At 39.2% G+C, this 19,482-nt stretch overlaps 1 protein-coding gene across 1 annotated transcript; it reads right to left on the bottom strand.

The window, feature by feature from the left end:
- Positions 1–769: 769 nt before the first annotated feature.
- On the bottom strand, positions 770–5,505 carry LOC307037706 (uncharacterized protein). Its single transcript, XM_079678764.1, has 14 exons — positions 5,342–5,505; positions 5,153–5,251; positions 4,735–4,967; positions 4,468–4,646; positions 4,289–4,382; positions 3,753–4,097; positions 3,494–3,611; positions 3,326–3,417; positions 3,097–3,214; positions 2,647–2,763; positions 2,338–2,529; positions 1,940–2,092; positions 1,469–1,668; positions 770–1,309 (listed from the first exon to the last, which is right to left on the bottom strand). Exons 1-13 carry the CDS (start codon positions 5,418–5,420, stop codon positions 1,469–1,471), a joined length of 2,019 nt encoding a protein of 672 aa, XP_079534890.1. The 5' UTR covers positions 5,421–5,505; the 3' UTR covers positions 770–1,309.
- Between the last annotated feature and the right edge of the window lie 13,977 nt (positions 5,506–19,482).

The following is a 19,482-nucleotide window of genomic DNA, read 5'->3' on the forward strand; positions in this document are numbered from 1 at the left end:
CTCATTTGTAAATTCAACATGTATATTTTCTTCTTTATTTCTTGTCTTTTTATTTGTATTGTATAATGCCATGTGTTTTAATGCTGCTGCAACGCAAAGATTTCCCAAATTGGGATCAATAAAGTTCTATCTTATCTTAAACCAACAACCAGTGTTCCGGATGAGGATCATCTCTTTACAAAAATATTCAAGTGCTAACCCATATTGTTACTTCTAAATGAATTTATTTCCAAACGCATTATAATGCAGTGTGATGTAAACAACAAAAAGTACCACAGACGTATGCTTAATTTATATTTATTCATCAACCAACCACATCAATAACATTGTTTTTAAAACAATAAAATGGTCCTCTCTGGCAATGGTTTACTTATGTGTTTCACCACAATACAAGTAAAAGTCCACCATAAGGGTGTATGTCTTGACTCTAGAGCGTTGGGGTTAGTCTAACATGAAAAGCATGGACAACAGAACATAAAATCAAGTTATGCAAACGGTTATAACATACAGTATTAAGAAATCATACAACACAACCATTTTTTAATGTATATTAAACATGTACATTCTATGTGTAAATCAAATATAACAATTTATAACAATGTATTATTTGGTTTTGAGAACAACAATGAGGTGATTCACCAAATAAACTATTAGTTGTTTATCTCAATGTCCCTAATTATACATCCTAAAAGACTGTGCATTGTACATGTTGATTGAAGTACTTCAATCAATCAGGTTAATAGCTGGAGACCAAAAACAAAAAGGAAATATAACTGACAAAGCAACTAAAGCAAGTAACGCAAAAGAAACAAAAATGAACAATTAGAGGAAAGCTGTTATTGGCCTGCGGTGTAACAGGTGCAGTCATATAAAGTTAATGACAGGTAAATCCTATAAGAGATCGAAAATAATAATGCATAGGCATCCCGTTCTGGGAAAAAAGGGAAAGACCTCCTGCTCTTGGACAATGATGTGCTCACCAAGTTGTATGGTAACCAGCAAGATATACTTGGAGATTTAGGAATTTACATTCTACTGTTTCAAAAAGGATCAAAAGTGAATGGTTCATTGCTCAGGATGCATTCCAGGGACGCTGAGCATTTTCTTCAATACAATTTAAGTTGTGTACAAGTGAAATGTTTGGCCTGATGCTGCGGCATAGGGAAAAGTCATATGGTCAACATATTCAAGGGTGATCTTCCATTGAGGAGTATGAATACAATCTCTAAATATAAAGTCAGTAAAGTATTTACATTTCTGATAGCACATCAAGTCTTGGCGGATATTCGTGCTTGAGAGCAGCAGCAATCTGGGGAAATACAGAGAAACAAAAAAGAGGGGCAGATCAGAAACCAAATTTGAGGTTTTTGAACACAATGTATGTATGTATGTATGTATGTAACAGCAACATGTCTAGGTTGAGGCTAAATCAACAAAGATACTGTACATTAATTAATAAGTAAATTACCTAAATGATGTTTCCTTCTTCATCTTCACTGGTGTCTGGACTGCTTAGGCCACTTTGACTTTCCTCTTCATGTTGAAGGAAACAAGCATCAGGACCTAAAGCAGTCTTGTACTGCTGCAGTACCACCTGCAACCTTTTCAACGCCTCAGCATGCTTCCTTCTTAGGGTGCACCCAAGTCCTCCATTCCCCTTGTCTACATCTGAAAATACACAAAATATTGTTATATGGACATACTATAAAGTAAGATTGCTTCACGAGGCCAGAGCACTTCAATGGAGTATATTCTCTCCCATGTACATATAAAGATGATTGTCACTGTCAAGGGACTTCATTATGTAAAATGGCCAGGTCGAATGGGCAAAGGCCATTATACTCCATCCAATTTCTGTGACCAAGGATGATTTGGGCTGACTTTTTTTCCTTTAAAACTCATACTTTACAAGGTAGGTTAAGTTTTGCTTTCAACTTACCTTCCTCAGCCACCTTATATTTTAGAGCAACTGCCATGTTCTGCAACCATGTGCAATGCTGCGCCATCTCCCACAATAGGATGCCTTTCTCCTCTTGCAGTCTCCGTGTAAGCATGACTTGATCAAGTATCTTTTTCTTGGCTCTAAAGTTAGCTAAAATCCAATCACAGTTATGTATATACATGAATCACATTTTCATTATAGCATAACGATATGTTTAAAACTCCAAACATGTACTTTCAAAATAATCAAATGTATACACAATAAGAAAACTTAAGATATACCCTTAAACTAAATGAACGTTCTAACACTCTACATGATATGTGCATAACTCAGCAAGGTATACCTTCATATAACAGAACTTCAAATTAATTATTATGAAATATCTGAAAACTGACCCATGCCATGAACTTCCCACGGCCACAGCGCGGACATGATGCTCCCTCCAGAGAGGGAATGCTCCACCGCAGCAACATCTATGCCTCTGGTAGAGTCGTGTACCAGCTGGTTGTACTTCAGTACCTCCTGATTAAGGCGCTTTTTGTCATCTGCAAGCTTCCTTCGAAGTCGATGGCGGAGCTTGCTGCTGTCTGAAAAAGACATGAAGTAGTGGGATAGGGATATGTGACAAACTATATTTGCAAGTGCAAAAAATATATATAATTCAGTAGGTTGAATCTGCAACCTAAAACATTATAATGTTATACCATTCTGTCGGTAAAGGGATGGCTTCCGCTGCCTCACACTTAGGTAAAGCCCCTCAATGCTTTGCTGCAGTGCTGTTTGAAGGATGTCTTCAGAAGTACCCGATGTTTCTGATGTTCCTGTAGAAATAATATTGGCAGTAAAATGTACTGTTACACAACACGTAACGGTTTTGAGAAACAAAGTTGTGCAACATATTTAACACCTTTTAACACAAATTGATGGTACAACTATGGAAACTGGAACATATCAGAGATAAACATGGACACATAGTTGGCTTGCTATTGCTTGAAGATTATGTCCCTATCTACTGAAATCCAGTGAGGGTCCCATTACGTGGCATGAAAAATCAGCCTTATTGCCTTAAAATTGGCTGCTCTTTAGGATCAAATCTGTAAATTGAAACAGTCATGGACAATGATATGTAGTTGGTGTTATCTCGTCGTGCTTACCAGAGGCCCATTCCTTCACGTCGGAAATCCACGTCGACACCATGTCATCTGAGACACAATGTAGCTCCGTCTTGAGTTCCTCAAGACTTGCAGTCTCTTCCAGGAGCCTCTTACTAGTCTGATAAACAGTAGACGATGGACATTTATCAAGATTAAAACTTGCTATGATTAACAACAAGCCATGTGCAAATGACAAAGGACACAACAACACCTTTAATAGGAGGCTAACCTTCACATATCTTGTGGAAAGTGCCTGATGAAGGGAGTCACCTTTTTTCCTGTTCCATCCCATTGCATGCACTGTGAGCATGTCCAGTCGTGCTTTTGAAAGCAATAATGAGGTTATGATGTGTCATCTAAAAAAGTATGCAATAATAGGGCAAAACCTTCCACTCACCTGCTTTGGACATGTATTTTGTTGTCAGGGCACAACGGGACAGGTAGCTGTTGACCTGCTCCACCTCTTCCCCAGCGGTCATCCCTGCTCCCTCCTGGTTCTTCCCACTCCATATAATCTGATGTTAAAAGGTTGCTGGAGATGTTGTGCAAAGAGGCTACATACTACTATACTAAACAGTATAGCTCAGATATTTACTACTTCAGTATTATAAATATAAAAAATATAAATGTACCTGATACAAAAATATTTCACATACCTCGCATTTGGTAGCATGGGCTCGAGCATGCATTACACTGAGGAATGGCTTCATGGTGGTCAGCTCCTGGAGAGCAGGAAGGACACTTGCAGCTTTCTCCATGTACGGCCAGTACTTGCAAGCCACATCCATGGCGAAGAACTTGGCTTTGGCTGGCATGAGTTCCTTTTGAAGATACAGGGGGTAGGCGAATATCTCCCCCCTGTACATATTTAAGGCCTTCAAAAGAAACCCATGGCGACATACAGCCACCTCCATCCCTTCTTCATCCAGCTTCGAAGCCCTCCTTGACGTCTCCCTCGCTGCTGTCCACTGGGAGTCCCCACATGTGCCTCTTCCCTGGGTCTAAGACACACATTACATCATGACAAATCAGTTAAAAGCAATGGAATCACGATCCACACCATTTGTTCTAATTATCTGATTTTGGAGTAGATGGTAAGGAGAAGTAGCTGAATTTGAAGAAAGTCAGGGTCGGAAATACATGGCTATTTTTGTGATATACCTATAAGGTAAAATGACGAATAAAAACTTGCATTTTTCAGTGATCTCTGTATTTTGTCGACAAATGCAGCCACCGCGCTGTCTTCTGCTACAAAGAGCCCATTAAAAAAGGCGCTGCCATTAGAACTGAGGAAAAAAAGATTAGCAAATATATCCATGAAATATAAACAGTAAACAAAAAAGTTAAATAACAACATTGTAAAAACAGCACCTTCCACTTCGCCGAAAGCGATACAGCTTCCTATTTCCATCGGCAGAAACAGCCAACATCTCCGGCGTGCAGGCAGGGCAGATGAAAGGAGCACCACAGCAGAGCTGGTCTTCCTCATACGAGGCATAGGAGAACTCCAGAAAGCTGCGCTGCAGTGCATCTCCGTTGACAGGTCCAGACTGGAAGATAATTACATATATTGCTGTGATTTTGTCTATTTACGGAAATGTTATAATGTATAATATGGTAAAGAATATTTACACTTACTCTTCCTCCACACTTTGTGCGATGCTCCAGCAGCTTTGCAAAGGCCTGTCTGGAGAATCCCGGAGAGATGACCTTGAGCTCTTCAAAGGAGCTCAGGAGGTCCAAGGTGTAAAGTGTGGAAATACTGACCGAAGCTGGCCAGTATCCACTCTTAAGGAGAACTTTCAAGTCGGGGGTCCACTGCTGCTGGCAAGTTTGACAGACATATAGTGGCAGATGCAAGTCATAACGCCCTTGGAACAAGTAAATAAACATAATTAAGACACATTTTACAACAGTTCCATCTACAAATAGTCAAAGATGAACAGATATTACATGAAGGTTTTACTCCAAGTGGAAGCACAATGCCTCAGCCCACAACAGCAAACATATAACAACAATTCAATAGAAATCCAAATATATATATATATTTGTTTACCATTGATGGTAATTACAATCACTGGTTTGCCTGGTACCACAGTGAAGTTTGTGCCTTTACAGGAGCAGTTGGGTGCCTTCACAGTTGGCAATATGCAAACTGTCAAAAAAAAAAGAAAAGCACTAATTACCATTATATGCTGGCCGAAGAGACTTGTGAACATCAAAATGCAAGTTTGAGAGAGCATACCTTGGTCATGGGTGTCATATCCACCTTCCACTCTAACAACACACGTTGTTGGACTAATTGGTTTAAAAAAAACATTCATTAAACTGTCCCTGTTGTGGAGTGGCTGGTTCTTGTGATGAAGTACATCACAGTCTCCACAGAACCACTCCTCGGGGAGACACTCTCTACACCAGGCCTATTCAACTGGCGGCCCACGGGCCGGATGCGGCCCAGAACCAACTCCCGAGTGGCCCAGCCTCCCGTAGCCAAATTCCTACACTAGTACAGACCATGAACACAACACTCCGCGTTGCATAGAAACCACCAAACCACAACGCAGCACGTTTTTTGAAAGTGCATCTAGTGGTGCTAGTAACGGTGGTCCTATGATAGCAACTCTAAAACATGTCCCTCTCAACTCTGAAGCGTAAACAGAGACAAAACGGTAATTGATCTTGTGGAGCAGATCCAAGTCAAGCTGGACCTTTTTCGCTACCGACTTGAGTACGGGTCGGATGTGATGACAGATTTCCTTGCGAGGTTGAAAGAGAACTTTGCCGGTCGATTGGATGGACTTGCTCTGCCCACAGACGTGATGATGGGCTTTGCCAGAGACCCCTTCACTGTTGCAATAGAGAGGGACGTATCAACCAGAGCAAAGGAAGTGGTCCCCTGCATCGACAAGGGGAAATATACACTGGATCTTATTGACATGCAGCGCACTAACGGGCCAGCGAAGTTTTGGATTGATGTCAAAAAACAGCAGTTCCCTAACGTTCAGAAAGTAGCGATCTGTGTGCTCAGTATGTTTGGATCAACATACACATGTGAATCAAGCTTTTCACACATGAACTCAATCAAAAGTAGCACTCGCTGCTCCCTGACTGACAGCACTCTTCACCAATGTCTTAGGATTGCATTGACATCCTATGAGCCAAAAATCACTGCTCTTGTTCAAAACCAAAAATGTCCCTTCTCCCATTGAGAAAGTCAGCGATGACAAATCACAAATGAGGTGATAGTAAGCACCTAGTTTACTATAGTAGACGTGTAGTGTAGTATTCATTCATATGTTAGTTACCCTTATCCCTTGTTATGGGTTTGTGAACTTAAGTGTTTGACAGTTCTTTCTGTATTCATTTAAGTGCACTTTGTAATGTGTCTGGGACAAATGTGACCAAAACGTATGATTTTTTTGTTATTACTTGAAAAGTGAAAAAATATTGCAACAGTACTACCTCTTTGTGTTGCATTGGAGCTCTTTAGCAGTTTTTTTTGTATGTGAGCACATTTATTAAGACTGCTATTATTGTATTCAGTAAATGCACTTTGTGATGTGCAGGTTAAAAAAAAAATAACCTGAATATTTGACTTCTAAAGCAAACAAATGTAATGCTACAACTGTGCACTTTTTTTTCAGATTCTGTTAAATGAATGCTAATTTGTTGTGTTTTTATGCACTTTTTGACCTACCTTTGTTAGATGAACAATGAATAAAAATCGCATGTTTTTCATCGCAGTAATATGTGTTGGTTTAAAATTTGTCACTACCCGATTTTTACAGGCCGCTGAATGTCTGGCCCAGCTGAATTTTGTAGTTATAAAATCTGGCCCAACTGAATGTGTAGTTGAATAGCCCTGCTCTACACCTTGGGAGGAAATACAAAATTATTCTAATATCCTAGAATTACTGTGGGTTTTCTCTGGAAGTTTTTTCTTCTACGATGTGAGGGTCTAAGGACAGAGGGTGTCGTATTGTCATACTGATATTCTGTACAAACTGTGAAGTCCACTGAGACAAATGTAACATTTGTGATATTGGGCTATATAAATAAACATTGATTGATTGATTGACTTTCATTTTCATGTGGGTTTTCTCTAGGTATCCAGTTTTCTAACATCCCAAAAGTCATGCATGTTAGCTGAAATAGCAGGGCACTGAGCATTAATACTGAAAAATTACAATTAGGTAAAGTAATTTAAATAAAGGTAAATGTTATCTCACCTAATAACAGCCGGCTCGTGGCAGAGGCCATACAGGGGATGACCAACAGCCTCTTTTTCTAGAAGGCATTGTAGGTGGTGTGGTCTCGCTTCTTTCCAGCGCTCTGAGGCTTTCTGCTGCCAAAAAGACCAGGATGAGGCAGAGCTTTTTTTAGACTCAGGAGGAGGACATGAGGAAAGAATGTCAGAGAGTCTCTCCATATTCTTTTCTGTGAACAGAATGGGAAACTTTAACTGTAAATGACTATATTTAAGATGAACACTAAAAATCAAGGATCATTTCTTTGCTCAGTATGGAACTGGCCAATATCTTTACTGAATTACATTCCTCGTTCGAGTCCTGAACTGTCAGTTGTGTATAAGGTTATTTTCTCTCACTAACAGAATTTATTTAAAAATTGATTTTAGTTTTAAACTTAAAGCCATTTTTGTGATTTACCAAATTCGTGTTGTGTTGAAGGTTCAGTACGCAGAACCTCCCCACTCGAAGACTGGAAGCCCTCAGTCGGGGGGGGGATGTGACTGTAAAACATCACACAGAGGGTTAACAACAGATAACTGATGATTTGTATTATCTACCTATTGTTTAAAAGCTTGTGAAATTAAATAAAGCATAGTTCTTATGACACCACAGTGGGAATGTCTCCGACTGTAGTGTCACTATGCGTTTATATATTGGAATTATTGTAGACCCTCAACAAGCAATTACTGTGTTTCAATTCGATTTTCCAACCATTTACTTAGTAAATTCATAAAAATGTAAAATAATTGGAATTTCAACCTGTAGCTGAGCCTTGGCGTCGCCCTCCACGCCTCCCTCTCGACTTGCCACGTCCTACACAGCCCCTTTTAGGGGACTGTAAAGTGTCTCCTACAGAGCGTGCCCGTTTCCTCTCCTCAGCTGCTTTCTGTGACCAAGTAACAACTCATGTAAGGTTGATGTTGCTGATAAACTAATACCATATGAAAGTGGACAAATAAAAGTAAATTCATTCACTTGAAGAACATTTTTGCTTCAAGTTTTTCCTACCATATACAACTAATGAAGTAAAACAGGTTGAACAAGCTTTATTTAGTAAGCCTCTGCCCCCCATGTTGTAATGATGAACCGTTTTGCAAAGGCCCTATACATTGATCCAAAATCCAGTTACTCTTGGCCTGTTCAGCATTTTTTGGATAACAGATAGTGCCAAATTCAAGTCGGAAAGGAATGAGGTCATATGGGTTAAAACACCAACCTTAGCTTCAGCTCTAGCATGTGTTCATGCTTCAGCTCAAGAGTCATGCGTTTCCCTTCTTTGGATGTGGGATTATTGGGGTCTGGGTTGTGTTTTGTTGCCATTGCAACACAGCCAGCCAGCCAGCCAGCCAGCCAGACAGACACAACAGATAAGAGAGAAAGACACAACAGATAAGAGAGACAGATTGTAAGATTGAGATGGATAGATGAAGAAATAGATAATGAATGATAGAAAAAGATAGAGACAATAACTATAAGAAAGGTAGAGAGATAGGTTGAGTTTGGCTCTTAAAAGTGCCGTTGGTTTTATGATGGTGTAGATCAGTGTATGGGTTTGTGGTGTGGGTACGGGAGCTGCAGGAGAGAACAGAAAAAGTGAATTATGTAGTGCAACTAGCTTTTTTAAATGAAAATTGTGACGGTTTAACTACTTTAGACAGACTGAGTTCATTTACGTGTTTCCTGTTTCATACGCGTAACAAGCACATGGACGTGGACTATGCCCCTCCCCCCCAAACATATATTAAAATGTCGGCCAGCGTTAGTACTGTCATGTGTAAAACAAAAGCGATTAAGATAACGTATAACTCACACTTTAACACCGACGTTTGTAGCCGTAATTAAGACAAATATTTTTCACACACCACTTATGAGCTGATATAAATGTAGCTAAACTAGTTTAAGCTTATGTTGAACGTGAGTTAGCTAGCTAGCCGCCCGCAAGAATAATTTCACATTAATGTTGCTTTGCTGATTATGGCGAAAGCATTTCTCAGACTTAGAACAGTTCAGTATGTATGATGAACCATGCGAGTAAAGGCTTAAAAAAAGCCCCAATTATTAAATCTAAGCAAAACGTGTATCAGACTTTAGTGACCCAACTTACTTTGTCAGAGGATGGATCGCAATGCCGGTGGCAGCGTCTTTGGCCAATAGGTGGTGCTCTGAATGATGTAATTTCCTGTACCGATTATACAATAAAATATTAATACATTTCCTATATTTTGACACGATAACTCTTTAATAACCTAAGTAGCCTACGGACAAAAACAAAAAAGTATATATTGCCTTATAAAATGCAGAAAAGTTTAAACATCTAACATGATAATAATAAATAAAAAATAATGATATCTTAAACCAAAATAAATAAAATGGAAAATTAACCGACAACAACAATTTAACATAAATAAAACAAGGATTAAAACAAGGATAAGTTTGACTCAATGTTGTGTAAAGTACCCGTTATGGTTAAAACAAATATATATATATATATATATTTTAAATAATACAGCTTCCAGCTTCCCGAGAAACAAAGAGGAGACACGAACAATTCTTCCACTTGAAATGCGTTTAAACTTTGTCAGAGAGATGTTTAATCGGTTCATTTTAATTGGTTAATAATTGGTGTTTAATACTGGCAACTTCTAATTGTTGGGGGGGGGGGGGGGGGGGGGGCGGCGTTCGATCCAGTTTCGATTCCGTAACCTTGGCGCACTGCCACTCCAACATCCAATCCCGACTTGAAGTTTAATCACGGGGACTGTAGTCCTAAACCATAGCTGGGGATTATGGGTAGTGTAGTGTCTTCGGCCATCCTAAACTCGATGATGCTCGAAATGTCCCTTATAGGCCTACGTCTGTTTCCGGTTATTTTTATTTTGAAATTCAGTTCCTGAAGGACGGCAAAAAAGCCCGAGATTATAGAATTAAACAAATAAATAAAAACAAGGATAATTGTGTGTTATTGTTGACTAAATAACAGTGTGTTATTTTGAAAAGAATAACAAATTAGAAGGAAAAATGAGCCCCATTTATTTTCCTCACAGACAGCAACAAAAGTCCGAAATGATACGATTTTAAATAAAAGCAATAATCGTGGCTTGATATTGTTAGAAATTAAAATCAATGTTTTAATGGGGAAATGTAGTTTAAACATGCCGTCAGTTTTAATGCTCTTTTATACTGAAAAACCAGAAATTCTTGTGCACAAGCAGTTAAGCTTTTATTCTGAAAATCCTTCATCTACATTTAGCATGTGGCTAATATACGATTTCCTAAAGAGGTGAATTTAGTAGCGAAATGATATGGAGTGGTGCAAACCGAAGCCTACTGATTTAACACTACAACTATAGATGTCGAGATACTACCATGCTGAATATTAAATGAAGGTACAGTTTATTTGAATACATTATTGTTTACAGGCGAGAGTAGCATGTGACAACATCCGGAATGACCGGAAATCAAACGAGCCGAGAAGTATTTTTTAGAGTATTGATTACAGCGTTTAGAATGTGTTAAATGAAAAGTGATGAAAGAGAATATGAGGAGAAAAGGCGTGTTAAGCATATATTGAATGTGAAAAGAACCAATCCTCTGTTTAAATGCAATAACGGACATTGGAGACGAGGCGAGCCGGCTGGCGGGGAGGAGCCAGCAGAGGATATATAACAGCACCGGAGGAGAGATCCAGTCTCTTCTCTTCCCTATCGAGGAGCGGATCACAGCTGTTTGTCTGACTGAACAATATCATGCTTGTGACCAACCCGCGCCTTTTTTAATTAAAGTACCCAATTGAACTTTCACAGAGACTCCATTTAGTCTCCTATTTTAAAGCTTCTCTCCTGGTCGGGAGAATAACGAACACAGTTAACAATCTGGTGAATTCCCTGACGTGATCCCGCTGACCGAGGAGAGAAAACCAACCGGCTGTTTCCTGGAGACGCTTGCAGCCATTCGACACACAAGAGCTCAAATCAATCGGTAAGAAGATGCCTGTTATGACAAAGATTCTTCACTAGTTAAACTAGGCAAAGTTAGATTTGTGTGTTTGACGGCAGCCGGCTGATCCTGAAAATAGCTGTGCATTTTAATGTTAAAACAACCCAAATTGATAAAATAATCACTCTAAAACCACGAGGCGTTGTTTTGTCACAAGCAGGGTGAGTTCACACTTTCTTTTGTTCCATTAACCCTGCATGCTATTAACCACGTGTGGGTGTTGAATTTGAAATATATAGTGTGTGGACATTGTACTTCGGATAGGTGCCTTGCTGCTTTCACATAGGTGTCTCTTGTTACGTTAATAGTTAGTTAGCCTATGACGTAAGGGTATATAGCCCATTTGACGATTTTTGTTAAGATCTGGAGACATAGCGAATCGGTTAAGGGCCGAGTAAGTGAAAACCAGCAGGGCATAGTGAATCAACTCAGGGTTAAGACCGAAGTCAGTGCTTTAAAGAAAGTCCTTTTCAAGAAAAGGCTTGGTTAAGGTCTAAGCCTTTATCAGTGGTTAAAACTGTTCTGTTTTAAACAAGATATTGCGGGTGGGTTACGGTAATCGGAATTACAACAGCAGTGCAGTAATAAGACGACGGTCTATTATCAGTGGCTGATAGGTCTCCATATTGGTCCCGGTTTGGCGTGTCCAAATAGCAACAGTTAACCATAGTCGACTATAAAGTCAAATATTACGTGAACAGGTTTATAGCTAGTGCGTAAGGGTTCCTAACTTTAAGTGATGATATCAATAAGATAAAGCCCATAGTCGGCTATAAAGTCAAATATTACGTGAACAGGTTTATAGCTAGTGCGTAAGGGTTCCTAACTTTAAGTGATGATATCAATAAGATAAAGCCCATTTTTTTCATAGTAAACTAGATAGAAATGTTGTTATTTTAAACTAAGTGTTGTTTTGGCTTGGATTTCAGGGTTTATAATACCACACCAGTGGTTTACTTTGTTACGGTTCGTTTAAAGATCACCTCGCCATTGTTTAAACTCCCACCTGAGAGCCGCATGGACAAATCTCTTTGTCTACAGGTCAGAGTGCGAAATAATCGGGTGCCATCTTGTTTACACCCCACATGTGGAAAAACAAAGACAGGGCAATCGCCATTTCGTGAAATGCAAATTCAATTTGCTCCTTTTGCTTTGAATTTGCATTTACACAGAGCATCCACCAATTAGAAGTAGCAGAGTAGAACATTTAGCAGACTATTTTTGTAATTATGAGAAGGATACAGATTACAAGTGATGTTGTTCCCCCACACAGAAAACTATTGTGTCCACACAACTAGTGAGGTCAAGAAGACGGGCTTCCACCCAAAATATGCAAGGGGCGGCGATACACCTGACGTGAAGCTGTCCAGACCTGAAAACAGAAACTCGATTCTGCTGTGGTGAAGTCTGGCTACAAAGGGAGGTGTCCGATAGGGTCGCTTGTCTCAAACCAGTGAAGAAGTCAACAAGAACCCAGCAGAACTAGAGAGTGACTGTTAGTGGGAGAACTGTGACGGAGCGACAGAGACTGGCCCAACATTTTCCAGCCAGTACATAGATAGACCCCGTCAGAAGACCGGGGCTGTGTTAAAAGGGGAACTTCATTTATTCTTAGCCAGAAGTGCAGTTTTTAATCAAACAATTATGTGATTTATGGAGTCAGATTACATTTTTCTCATAAACACAATTTTATAATCGGTCTGAAGTGTCTGTTTTAAGGCATGAGCCGCAGATTAAATAACATAACACTGATGAAGAAGTTGTAGGGTTTTTACAACAGTTTCAAGAATCAGTCTTTATTTATTTATTCTTGAGTAACTTTACTGATTTATAGTGTAGTGCGTAAGGCAATATCTCATTTGAGTGAGGGGCACCAGCCCTTCATGCAGGTCACCCTCTGTGAGAATAGTTCATATTTTCCCTCCAGTTTGGAGAATGATTATTTTATCATATGTTAGTTCAGCAGTGTCAACCAATCCTCTAATCCTAGAGTTATTGAGACGCATTAGCGACACCAGGGGTATTGTTTTTCGCAGCAACGATGATGCATAATACCATGACAAAAGCCATTATTGAAACAAGTAAACTATTAGAAGTGCTAATGGGAAATGTTTTGTGAATATGCATTTATGCCATCAGAAAGCCATACATCATATGATATTTTTGTACGCCTTGTGGGTACACGGAGAATTTATATTTATTTAATGCAACGTTATGGGTTTTACATGTCCTGTTCATAATAGGGTAATCATTGCAATATTAATTGAGCATTTTATGCTCAAAGGAGGGAGTGTCATGATTATACAGATATGTTGATTTCAGTGACGTAGTTAATAAATAATAACATGTAGTTGACAATAGGTCTCATAACAACAAGAGGTATGCCAAAGCTTGGGCCTTCTCCAAGGAGGGAGTGGTCCAGTTTTAGATATTAGACAAATAGAAGTGGATGAATATGTCAGAACTCTGAGTAATATTATGCAAGTTTTGTCTACACAGCAGGCTAGGAAAACTACAGAGATACCAGACGAGACACCAGAAGAGACTCCTGTTCGGCCAGGTGATTGGGTGAGGGTGAAGGTTCACAAAAGACAGTGGGCTCATCCCCGGTGGACGGAAGCGTGAAAGGTTGTAACAAACTTCACACGCGCTCCGGTTTAAAGGTAAAGAAAAAGGAGCAAATTGACACCACCTCACACATTGTCACCCTTCACTGGCGACTTCCAGAACATTATTGGGAGTTAGGACTGATTTGGCAGAGCTGGAACAAAACAATAAATAGAAATAAGATAAAGATAGAAACAGCTCAAAAGACAAATTGTCTATAGATTTTTATATATTGTACATTAATGTGAAAACCTAATTTTTTGTTTTACATCTGAAAAAGAGTCCAATTTTTTACATGTTATTTTTGGATTCATTATTTAAATTCTGTAACGGACACAACCAGGGATAAAATAGAGATGATGACCAGAACAAAGCCAAACCAATTGTGGGGTCCCCTAGGGATAAGAGTCAGAATAGCATTGTTGATTGTGCTCATTACACTTGGCACCTTGTTGGTTGGATGGGGAGTACAATATCAAGTAAAACATGGAACCATTAGTTCACTCATAGAGAATGCCCACATCACTAACAAGACTCCAGCTGCGTTTCACAGACTTTCACTTATCCTCAGAGCCAAAAGATCAGCTGAGCAACAAGAGGAGGAGTTAGAAATACTCGTTCCCAAACAAGAGGCGGTTATAATCAAGATGATTCACCCCCCTATATGCAGTTCTTGTATCAAATGATGAGATGGGTTTAAGTGATCGGGATATGTAAGTGATGGGGATTTACAGATTAGGGGAATCTCTAAATACACTGGATCCATGTTTTAGTCTGTACCAGAAACACCCCCTGTTAAGTTTATGAACAACCGACCGGTGACCTGAGTAGAATTATTGAAAATGATTACAGTTGAAACAGGCTACTAACCCAAAAGTACAGCTTTGTACGTACAAACTCTATGAACAAAATTTCCTAGCAGACAGTGGCGACATTGCAGATATGTCCAGTCACCAAAGTTACTTATGTTCTAAATAACAGTGAGATTTAAAGTGATGGAGAAAATATGGAGACGTTCCTTTATAGTGTGTGAAATATGTGGTGCTTGAAGCATCTAGGTATTTAAATGTATGGAAGAAAGTGGTTTCCTGAAAGAGTTAATTGGAGTAAACATGTTACAGTGGGTGAAAACAATGTTTAGGGATATGGTACAATTATTAGAAAACATTAACTGGGCTTAGATGACATTTAACATCAAAGAAAGATAGTATGGTTAGGAAAATAGAGTGGGAAAGATTGGATTTATTTTACCCCAGTGTGTTAACTATAGATAATGCGTCCCGAGATCTCTCTCTCTCTATCTCCGCCTGTCAGAACGCTACGACCCCAACTTCCAAGCAGACAAAAGACCTCACCACGGAAGACTCCTCCTCCTCCATCGAACAGACAGAGAAGCAGAGCTGAACCAACAATGACAAGACTTTATCCAGAACCATCTCCACCTGAGGAATCCAGAACTACAGGTGACATAAAAGGCACACTCTCATCGGTCCCCCACAGGACATGAAGTTCCAAGCTGAGCCACAAGATTTGGACACAAGAGCAGAGTGTGGGACATGAGAGCAGAATATGCCCTCCATGCAACAAAGTAGAGACTGTAAAGGAGGAGATGAAAAGCAAAGCAGATGGGATACTGAAAAGAGTTACAGCGGAAGGATCCAAGCGCAGATGGACTGAGGAGAAGGTGAACGGAGGAGAAGACAGGCCGGAGGAGTTGGCATGGTCCGGCAGAACGTGAGGGGGTCGTGGCTTGACAACCAGAGGGGGAGAGAAGGAAAACGGGAGTGAGTGAGTTTACACATAAACACACTTATTCACCAACGAGAAATACGTAAAGAAAAAGATTTATTAGCCATGAATTAATCAATTGGTGAATTTATAAAGTAAGAAAGAGGAAACTATTAAATAACCCTAAAAACACACTGAGGGTAGAACATATTATTCAATCTTTTCATCATATGAACAAATTATTCTTTAAGAGTTTTTTTATTCATGTGTGAATTTGGGTAAGATTTAATTTGTTACAGTATAGACCTACAGTTTAAAGGGATGGTTTTAGTAACCACTCTATAAAAGCAGACAAATCTTTATTTGTATGGAAAATGTTAAAGGTAGAGCTAGTACCAAGCCAAAGATAGTATTCCAATCTAGAGTATTGATATCTCCATTGTAGCATGGTTATTACCTCAGGAGGGAAGATTAAGGTGGAAATAACAGTTGTTTTTTGTCCAAGATGTAGAGTTTTAAAAAGACAAAAGAGAGATTGCACATTTTAATTAAAAAAAACTAATATAATTGGGAGTAATACATGGGGGGCCTTGGATCACTCATTGTGATGGTGCATATTTTACAACAAATATCGTTCAGGGAGAAGGGGTCGCTCGATCCACCCTGCAGATGTTTTAAATCTTACTTGCAGCTTCAGAGGGAGCGCACGGCACCAGAGTATGAGTTTTAAAAGACAAGCGCCACCAGCTCCTAAAGGTCATCCATTCAATCAGTGATGACCTGACTTTTAGAGATGTTATTTAAAGGAGAAACATATCTGCCATAGGTGTAAATTCCTGAATTGAACTGCAAACCATTAATGAAATGACTTCTGTTTTAAAGTTCTTGTTAAAGGAGGGAGTAATTATCACATGCTCTAGCACCCAAGGTTCCACACACTGTTAAAGGGGTTAGCATAGCTATTTAAGTAGACAAGAATTGAAAATAAATTAGTATAATGAGTTATTGATATTCCACTGGTTCTCACACCATTTCAGGGACTTTATCACTGCATTAGAACAGACCACCCAAAGGTAATGAGAAGGAACTTTTAAGTTATGAAACTCTACAACTGTTGTAACTGACCAAAATCTTCTCCCAGAAATGACTGTCTAGAATGCCGTACCCCAGAGTAGAACGTACCGATTGATCACGACGGCCCCTTCTAGAGAACATATTACTTTCACACCTTAAATGGTATGAAAGGAGGGAGGGTAAATTTCTCATGAGGAGATAATTACAAATGCTAGCAGAACAAGACGACCAACCCCCGTATTCAGATGTTGATGACAATGATGAGTTAGTTTAAATGATATGGATGTTCGGAGATGAGATTGATCAATGAATGTCCAGCTGATGTGATTCTTTACATTATGAAATCATGTGAAGAAGTGAGCAAAATAAAATGCTAAAATGGAGTGAATCCATTTCAATTTACTTTACACTATTCCAAGATAGTTTATTTTTATTTTTCAATTTACTTTGCCAATCCAAGATATTTTATTTTATTCTTTATTACTTTATACTATTCTAATATGGTGGATCTCATGTTGTAAAAATCATTGCTATTCTAAAATGGTTTGTTTCTTTTCACTTTGTAAAAACAAGTGCCTTAACACTGAGCGTGGTATGAGAACGGTTTCTGTGAAAGGAGGGACGAAGAAATGTTCTGATACCAAGCCATTGCTGCTATTTTGAAGAATGATATTGAATGTAAACACTAGAAGTTATGCACAAGGGAAAACTTTTATGTTTGAACACAGACAAGAATTTATTTTGTATTTTTGTAAAGCCGGCTGTAAAACCATTCCATTTGATTGTATGTTTGTTAATATGAGATATGTAATATGCAAAGTTCAGATGAAGAACTCATTGATTTCAGTATTATACACACCTTTTAGGTGTGTAAGGAGGGACTGTTAGAAATTAAAATCAATGTTTTAATGGGGAAATGTAGTTTAAACATGCCGTCAGTTTTAATGCTCTTTTATACTGAAAAACCAGAAATTCTTGTGCACAAGCAGTTAAGCTTTTATTCTGAAAATCCTTCATCTACATTTAGCATGTGGCTAATATACGATTTCCTAAAGAGGTGAATTTAGTAGCGAAATGATATGGAGTGGTGCAAACCGAAGCCTACTGATTTAACACTACAACTATAGATGTCGAGATACTACCATGCTGAATATTAAATGAAGGTACAGTTTATTTGAATACATTATTGTTTACAGGCGAGAGTAGCATGTGACAACATCCGGAATGACCGGAAATCAAACAAGCCGAGAAGTATTTTTTAGAGTATTGATTACAGCGTTTAGAATGTGTTAAATGAAAAGTGATGAAAGAGAATATGAGGAGAAAAGGCGTGTTAAGCATATATTGAATGTGAAAAGAACCAATCCTCTGTTTAAATGCAATAACGGACATTGGAGACGAGGCGAGCCGGCTGGCGGGGAGGAGCCAGCAGAGGATATATAACAGCACCGGAGGAGAGATCCAGTCTCTTCTCTTCCCTATCGAGGAGCGGATCACAGCTGTTTGTCTGACTGAACCATATAATGCTTGTGACCAACCCGCGCCTTTTTTAATTAAAGTACCCAATTGAACTTTCACAGAGACTCCATTTAGTCTCCTTTTAAAGCTTCTCTCCTGGACGGGAGAATAACGAACACAGTTAACAATATTGAGTAAGAACATGTTTTTATGAACCACACAGCTTCCGGTCTTCCTATAACACGTAATGCCGTGAGACTACCAACAGAAATACATTGCTTTTAAAATCGTGCTGTGCAACACGAAAGAAAAAGGGGAAAGACTACCAGTAGAAATACATTGCTTTTAAAATTGTGCCGTGCAACACGAAAAAAGGGGAAAATCATGTTGGTGAACACGAATCAATGGATTAAAAATCGTGTTGGTGAACACGAAATGCCGTGAGACTGGGTTGGATATACACAGCAGCATGTGAGCAGTATGAACAGTGTGTATGAATATGCTAAGATATATAAAGTATGAAAACGGTAAGCAGTGCAAGTATAGTATAAAATATATACATATTAATTTCGTGATAAACATTGTGGAACAATGATGAAAAATGTGAATGGAAATGGCGATGTAAAACTGACACAAAACAACAACAAACTTTTGCCGAGCCAATTGGAGAGCTTCATCAGAAGCACGGGGTAAAAACCACCAATGAGCGCTCAGCTCGAGATACCAGCGAGTCGTTTCCCATCAAGCATTTCGCTTCCACAGCCCGTGGAGAGGAACTGCGCCGCCTCGCCGCGCCTCGCTCTCAAGGTTTGTCTTTGTCCCGCGAGATTTCAACGTCTCATGTAGGCGATCCTCCAGAGCAAGTCGGACAAAATGACTAACCATCATGCAACGCACTACCAAGACGTTGATCGCAACTGCGCAGGTCTCGCTTGTCTCAAACAAGCCTAGTGACAACAGTGACACCTATGATTAACAGAACAGAACTGCTACCCTGGAAACAGGATGCAACACGTCATTTTGTTGTGACTCGACATATATGTTAGGTTTAGTTATGTTTTTACTCTAGTTTTGTGTTTTGATCTTGTCACTTCCTGTTTTTATTTTGAAAGTAATCTTTCCTCTCATTCCAGATCCCACATTTCCTGCCTTTGTGTGTTTCCCTTGAGATTGCTTGGCCCTGCCCTGATTGTTTTCACCTGTGCCCATCCCCCTCACCTATATATAGCCCTGGTGTTTCTTTGTTCCTTTGTCAGTTCGTTATGTTTCATGT

The sequence above is a fragment of the Notothenia rossii genome, assembly GCF_949606895.1.
Source record: "Notothenia rossii genome assembly, chromosome: 4".
Classification (NCBI taxonomy): domain Eukaryota; kingdom Metazoa; phylum Chordata; class Actinopteri; order Perciformes; family Nototheniidae; genus Notothenia; species Notothenia rossii.